The 7,351-nt window shown below is 32.9% G+C and overlaps 1 protein-coding gene across 1 annotated transcript; it reads left to right on the top strand.

The window, feature by feature from the left end:
• The first annotated feature begins 1,510 nt into the window (after nt 1-1,510).
• Nucleotides 1,511-5,839, top strand: LOC106457112 (protein grainyhead-like). Its single transcript, XM_013916494.1, has 5 exons — nt 1,511-1,616; nt 1,928-2,022; nt 2,776-2,832; nt 4,433-4,534; nt 5,801-5,839. The coding sequence occupies exons 1-5, from the start codon at nt 1,514-1,516 to the stop codon at nt 5,837-5,839; spliced, it is 396 nt and encodes a 131-aa protein (XP_013771948.1). The 5' UTR covers nt 1,511-1,513.
• The last annotated feature ends 1,512 nt before the right edge of the window (nt 5,840-7,351 follow it).

The raw sequence follows: 7,351 nt of genomic DNA, 5'->3' as shown, positions 1-7,351 counted from the left end.
ACAAACAAACAAACAAACCTTAATAATACAAAAGCTGTAGACTTGCCCAAGCCAAAACTTAAGCTTGCATCGTGTCACCTTTATATAATATGTGTACATTTACCATTCATTATCTTACAGACAGAGGATTGCTTATTGTTCTACACATAGAGCTTTACAAAGTTTTCTGTTTCTTTCTTCTTTTTACCACGTATAACTGTTAATCAGATGGGTGACTAATGTATTGTGGAAACTCAGGTATTCCTTTCCATAGTAGTTCTCGTGACTTGCACCTATTCATCGCTACTAATTTAGATAAATGGTTCAAGGAAAACTGCACACGTAATATGCAATATCAACCAACAACTTTGAACTGGACGTCTTAAATTTGAACACGTAGCACGATTGTCAGATTAGAAAAAACGTACTTAGACGTGTATACTGGATCTAAGGACGTAGATTAGTTTGCATACATAAATGAAGACAGAACAGTCAGATCAGAAAAAGCTCACTAAGACGTACGTACAGAATCTGAGAGCGTATATGAGTTTGTGTATATATATATTTGAACAGGAAAACAGAGTATTGATATCAAAAAGACTTACTTGGGCGTATCTACTGAGCCTAGGGACATAGATTAATTTGTGTATTTAAATAATGATGATTACATTCGATGTGTTATTCGAGAATGGCACGAGCTTATCTAGAATGCATATTACAGACTATAAATATATAGAAATAGATTATTATTTTATAAAAATAAATGTTTTTTTTTAATTTTTGGCTAACTTTTAAATATAAGGGTGTATGTTTAAATTATGACATCAATATTATACAGAAAACTCGTAAGCTTTCCTATTACTTGTTTTAGGATTGAGTTGAGTTTTACTTCGTTTGTGTTTGCGAGTACTTATAAATTATTCCTAAATTTTAAGTGAATAAATGCAGCAAATACGTAATACAAATATGGAATTGCACAAATCCTGTTATTATTAAGCTTCGTGGCCCGGCATGGCCAGGTGGTTAGGGCGCTCGACTCGTAATCCCCATTCCACCCACCGCCAACTTTTGGGCTACTCTTTTACCAACGAATAGTGGGATTGACCGTCACATTATAACGCCCCCACGGCTGAAAGGGCGAGCATGTTTGGTGGGTAATAACTAGCTGCCTTCCCTCTAGTCTTACACTGCTAAATTAGGGACGGCTAGCGCAGATAGCCCTCGTGTAGCTTTGCGCGAAATTTAAAACAAACTTCTATATTTTTTCATCGATTTTAATAAAGTAATTACTTAATAAATAGTATCGTGCTATTAGTATATTATTGAATATTCTACTATAATAAACAATTTTTTTTTGCTTTACTTTGAATACAATTCAATTCAACACATTTGAAGGGCATATTTTATCAAATTAGATTAAACCAATGTTGCAGTTACTGTAATTAGCTCATGAGCTAAGGTAAAGCACAATATACTGATATATATATATATATATATATATATGCTTCCTTTTTCTGTCCTATAGTCTGTGATTATGCTAGTATTCCGTGAAGAAAAAACACCAGAAGACGAGATTAAAGCGTGGCAGTTCTGGCATGGACGGCAACATAGTATTAAACAGCGGATATTAGACGCAGGTTTGTTGTTCGTTTTCTTTATTTCACTCTAAATTTTAAATATAAAGTCATAGAAGCGATACACCAAGTTATCACATTTGTTACTATTTTCTTTTCCGATCTGAAGTAACTCATTCAACTCAGTTTCACACAGCGTGTTTCTATGCAACATAAACACGACAATAAAATCTTAAAGATAAAATAACAAATATTTATTTTTGTAATTAAACAATTCAGGAATTGATATACACACAACACTTCATTATCTATAAGCTATACCGCTTATAAAGAATTGTGCTAACTTTTTCTTTGTAAATTAATAATCTTTACAGATACAAAAAACAGTTCCGGAATTATTGGACAAATTGAGGAGATTACACATAATGCCATAGCCTTTTATTGGAATCCTCTTGAAAGTTCTGCAAAGGTAATTAACTAATATTTTGTATTCTCTGAAAAACTAATGCCTTAAATTCTTGTTCGCGACAACTTATGAATTAAATGAAGATATTTTTTTATTCTGATTATAGCTTCTTCGATTTATTAAAAAATATATAAGTTTTGTCGGATTTAAAACATGCCATTTTTATCCGATTCTTTGGAAAATAATTAAAGTTATGATGGATTTAATGTGAGAGAAAACAAACAATTTTACGGATTTCAATTGGATGACGAGGAACTTAATTTTCAGAAAATATAAGTTTGGAAACGGCTTGAGTGGGTAATGAAGAAAACTTTATTATCAGTGTACAACGTTTGGATAAGATTATGCCATCATCAGGTTGTACACTTATAATAAGATTTTCTTCATTACCCATTCAAGCCGTCTGCAAACTTTTAATTTTACGGATATTCTGACAAGACCTTTAAGAAGAGCTCAATTTTTTAACAATTTTTATCCCTAATATTAAATTTATAAGTACAATGAATAGATAAAATTTGTTCTCTGATAATAATTTTTTGCTCTTATTATTTTAAAGATTTTGCCGAATATCTTATCATTATGGAATTTTTCGTAAAGTAACATGCCTTTAGCAAACGCACAAAAATAGCAAAAGTTATATCGAGTTCTTAGCCTCTTATAAATGTAGCATATTTGAAAAGTTTCACGTCGTGTTAATGTTTGTAAGAAATAGTTGCGAGACTTGATGTAAACATATTCGTCATTCTTAACTTGTAGGTGAACGTAGCAGGGCAGTGCCTTAGTACAGATTTCAGTAGCCAGAAGGGAGTGAAAGTAAGTGACTGACTAAAATTACTCGTTAGTTTTAAGGGGTATTTTGAAAAATTATTAAAATTCGTTTTATTGTTTTGAATATTCAAAACTATTATCAATATTGATTTATATCATGAATTAGTCAGGTCTTGACTAATAAACCAGGAAACACTCAAAAGATAATACTTTTATTAAGCCCAAAGCTACACAAAGGGCTATCTGTGCTCTGCCCAACACGGGTATCGAAACCTGGGTTCTAGCGATATAACTCCGCAGACATACCGCTGTGCCACTGGGGAATACTTTTATTAGTGGATAAATTTTTATTTTTTTTATTAAAATTGCAATTGTTTTGTTCACAATGTAATTTTATTCCTCCTCTGTGTGTGTGTGTGTGTGATGCGGTTTTAACTTAATTTTTTGTTCAAGAAAGAAATGCTACTTCTACACGTTCACATACACAGAAATGCTTGTTTATTATTAAGCACTAAACTCACAGTGAATCTGAGGGATTATAGCGCTAAAATCTGAGGTTCAACCTCCATGATGGGCACAGCACAGATGACAGTGCAGATTTGCGCTTAAAAACAAACAAAAAATATGTGATAGAGTGTACATGCGTATCTGAAACCCATGTTTTACAGTTTGAAAAATCTGCTATAAGCTAAGCTAATGATGTCCAAAGTTCTGAGATAGTACACTGGTTTTCGAACCCCTATTAACTATCCAGTTCTCCACTTCGTAAAAGTTTCAAACATGTTAACCTAAACTTGCTCATTAGAAACTTAGTTTTAAGTCTTGCAGAATAATTCATGTTCAAATTTTATCTGAAGCATTCTATAAGCGAATGAAGAATTTAATATTTAAGTGGTCACATAGTCGTTTAAACAATAATTTTATTTTGATGACGAGGAACCCACTAAATTATTAAAGTTTGGAGACGGCTTGAATGGGTATTGAAAGAAACTTTATTACAAGTGTACAACGTTTCGACAAGCTTATGTTCTGTTTAATGTAATAAACGTTGTACGCTTGTAATAAGAAAATATTATTGGTATGATATAAACAATTATTTCGTATTCTCGATTTATTTGTGTACAAATAGTATTTGGGCAACAATCCTATTGAAAAACCAACTGACAAAAAAAAAATGCCCACGGTGGCACAGCTGACTTACAACGCTAGAAATGTGGTTTCGATACCCGTGGTGGGCAGAGCACAGATAGCCCATTGTGTAGCTTTGTGCTTAACTACAAACAAAACACAAAACCAACTTAAAATGTAAAATGGTAAATCATTATCTACATGTTAAAAGTTACAAAAGATGAAGCTTAAACTGTAACTAAACATTTACAAAATTTTTTGTCCCCGATGGCCCAACGGTAATTTTGAGGGCTAATAACGCTAAAAAGTGGGTTTCGATACACGCGGAGGGCAGAATCCAAATAGCCCATTGAGTAGCTTTGTACTTAAAAACAAACAAACAAAAGCAGTGTATTTATCGAACCATGTAAATTTGATATTGTGATTGGTTGTAGTCCTGCATATTCGCTTGCCTTTTGTTGTAAGATTGATGTTATGCTCTTTTGTTAAATGAAGTTTATTCTATGTTTTGCTTCAGGGTCTCCCGTTGCACATACAGATCGATACGTTCGATGACTGCAGAGAGGGGATTAACCCTATTCATCGGGGGTATTGTCAGATAAAAGTTTTCTGTGATAAGGTAAGTCTTCATTAAACTATACTTTCACTTATTGTTATAGCTGACCAGAAACTATCGTAAATAAATAAACACCTAGGTGGTAGTTTTATAGCTCGCTCAAATGTTGCTGCATTAATCTTTAATAATGTTTGTAGTGCTCGAGAGTTAAAGAACGTATATTATCATCTAAATTTTCCCCAACATTTGGGTATACTATATATTAAAATTTGGGGATATTAAAACATATGTTTCACAAACATTTGAGTATATTGTAGACAGAAATTGTCAGAACATTTGGATATTTGTATCTAGAAGTTGAAACATCATTCGTATTTTCTGTGTCTAGGAGTTCAAAAAAATATTTAGGTACTCCGTATTCACAAGTTTCAATTCAAAAAAACAAATAGGTATACAGTATCCAGAAGTACCAAAACATTTGTGTACACTATTTACAGGCCCCCCAGTGGCACAGCGGCATGTCTGCGGACATACAACACTAGAAACCGGGTTTCGATACACGTGGTGGCCCATTGTGTAGCTTTGTGCTTAATTTCAAACAAGCAAACTGTTTACAGAGGTTCCAACATTTGTTAGGTTTACATAAATAAGCTCCAAATTCGAAGAGCTGATATTAAGAGTTATGTTGTTACTTTTGTGAACATTTAATAAAATCAATTACAGTGTTGAAGGTTGTTTACGCTTCACAAAAAGGCTACGAACCGCAGAAGTCGTATTTAATCGAAAAAAGGACACTGAAGATTTGTAGAGACAAATAAAACGTTAAAAAGATGAGATGCCATAATTATTCCATGTTTTTTAATCCCAGGTCGTGCAACGTTTAACAGAGTAAAATATGTAACTACACTATTAAGACAGCACAGTTTTAAAATTATTTCAAATTCAACGTTTCTTTTCTTCATTCAGCAATTTAGCAATTCCTCATAAAATATGTTTTCTGTCAAATACATGTATAATATTAGTATTTCATTATCGTAATTACTTTATCCCTCTTTATTTTTCTTCTCTCTTTTTCGAACTTTTGACACTTTTATTTTCTGGCGAGATTTGAAGATAATTTGATTTTGTACTTTGCTTTATAATGTTTTCAAAAGTAGTTTTCCTGAAGATATTGTTTGCATCTAAGGACTCATAGCTTGTTTAAGTTGTTACACTATTGTTAGCTCATAATGTTCCTATTCACACATGCTACAATTGCCTCCGCACAAGACAAGTTTAAAGCTTTCATTGTATTCAGTATACTGCTCTTTTATTTCACTCTTTAAACAGGCGAAAAGTCATCCAACTATTAAACATCATGAGTTGTAAAGAAGTAAAAAGACCAAATATTATTTTACGAACCTAAGCTGAATAGCTAACTATTTGCATGTATAATCGTCATATGCCTCATTTGCATAAACATTGACTAAAGGAGGTGATTGGTTCTGCCGTATCATAGCTATGATATCACGAACTATGGTTACCATTTAATCGCAATTAAGATAATTTTATTGAAATCATTTTCTTTTGAAAACAAATTAATATTTATAACGTTACTTACAAAACCTTTACCTGAAAAAGGACCACAGTTAGGTCCCGTTAACAATAGAGAAATGCTTTATTTAGATTTCTCAAATAGAAAACTCATCTTTCATAGAGCATATAATTATCTTAAAACAAGCTGGAGTACCCGTTATGTAAATTCATGATTAGTGAAGGATCTTAGAACATGAAAATGGCTTCCCATATATTCAATTGTAAAAAGCGTCAAATTCAAAACTGAAAATTTGTATGTACCCCCCGCATGTAGTTTAAGAATAGTAGTGATTCATTCAATTTTGTGTTATTTACGCATAAAGCCTAGCTAAGAATCGTTGTTTTTGAAAAATGTAGTTGTTTCTTTGGAAATACGTAAACACGTTTTTGTTTGTTTGTATACTGTACTGTTCAGCCGTGATTCAGACATGTGCGAAGAATTGGGTAAGAGTTACCCAATTTTCTGTTCTTGCCCGAAAAAAAATCACAGTGAGTATGACTGTATTAAAGTAGTGGAGAAGCTGGAGGGAGTAAACGTTGCCCCGAGGTTTTATGAATAAAGCCATGGTTATGAGAAACACGAGGCTGTTCGTCAGAAAACATCGTGTTTCCGCCCCTCTGTCTCCTTAATTGCTGTGTCGGTTGCATAAACATATAATTAGAACAGTTTGTATTAGACTAATAGTTGAACATTTATATGTAACCGACTTTTATTTTCTTCTGGAATGTAAAATTGATCCTTCAGAGAGCATTAGCATGTCTGGAACACCATTACATTTTGCTTATGCCATGAGCTAGGCTCCTCCTTCCACAGCGTTTGAAAATTGCCAATTATGCATATACCATTAACCAGTCCGAGTAATAGGCATTTTTATAAACTAAAGTACTGAATATTTATTACAATATTTCGTTAAAAAACTATTGTATTTGCTCTGTATGTAGAGAGTATTAAAAACTTGAAATTTTAGTTTACTTTGAGTTCCTCGAATATTTCAAGTATGTGAGTGATGTTTTTAGCTCGAAAGTATATGAGAAGTCTGTAAGTACCAGAAAGAGTTCTAAAAGCGGAAGTACTAATATGTCTTTCTTCGTTCTTGTAAACTAGCAGATGGAGCACCCTACCAACCATTGCCACCATACACAGAACGCACCTTGTGTAATCCGTGTATCAGTTCAGTGTTAATGCTCGTTTACTTTTACACAATAGTAGTAAAACAGAGGAGTATTTGCCATATACATTTTATTAGGTCCTGAACTCTTCCTTAATGACAAAGAGACATTGGAACTTGCGATTGTAAAGGACTT

Source organism: Limulus polyphemus, unplaced genomic scaffold (assembly GCF_000517525.1).
Source record: "Limulus polyphemus unplaced genomic scaffold, Limulus_polyphemus-2.1.2 Scaffold293, whole genome shotgun sequence".
Classification (NCBI taxonomy): domain Eukaryota; kingdom Metazoa; phylum Arthropoda; class Merostomata; order Xiphosura; family Limulidae; genus Limulus; species Limulus polyphemus.
Note: the sequence above shows the minus strand (reverse complement) of the source record. Positions and strands in the feature narration are given on the sequence as shown.

Excerpts from the sequence above, each read along its gene's own strand:
- LOC106457112 (XM_013916494.1), top strand. The coding sequence starts at position 1,514 with ATGCTAGTATTCCGTGAAGAAAAAACACCAGAAGACGAGATTAAAGCG. Across the intron at positions 1,617-1,927 it reads ACAGCGGATATTAGACGCAG|ATACAAAAAACAGTTCCGGA; the intron begins GTTTGTTGTTCG and ends TAATCTTTACAG. Across the intron at positions 2,833-4,432 it reads GTAGCCAGAAGGGAGTGAAA|GGTCTCCCGTTGCACATACA; the intron begins GTAAGTGACTGA and ends GTTTTGCTTCAG.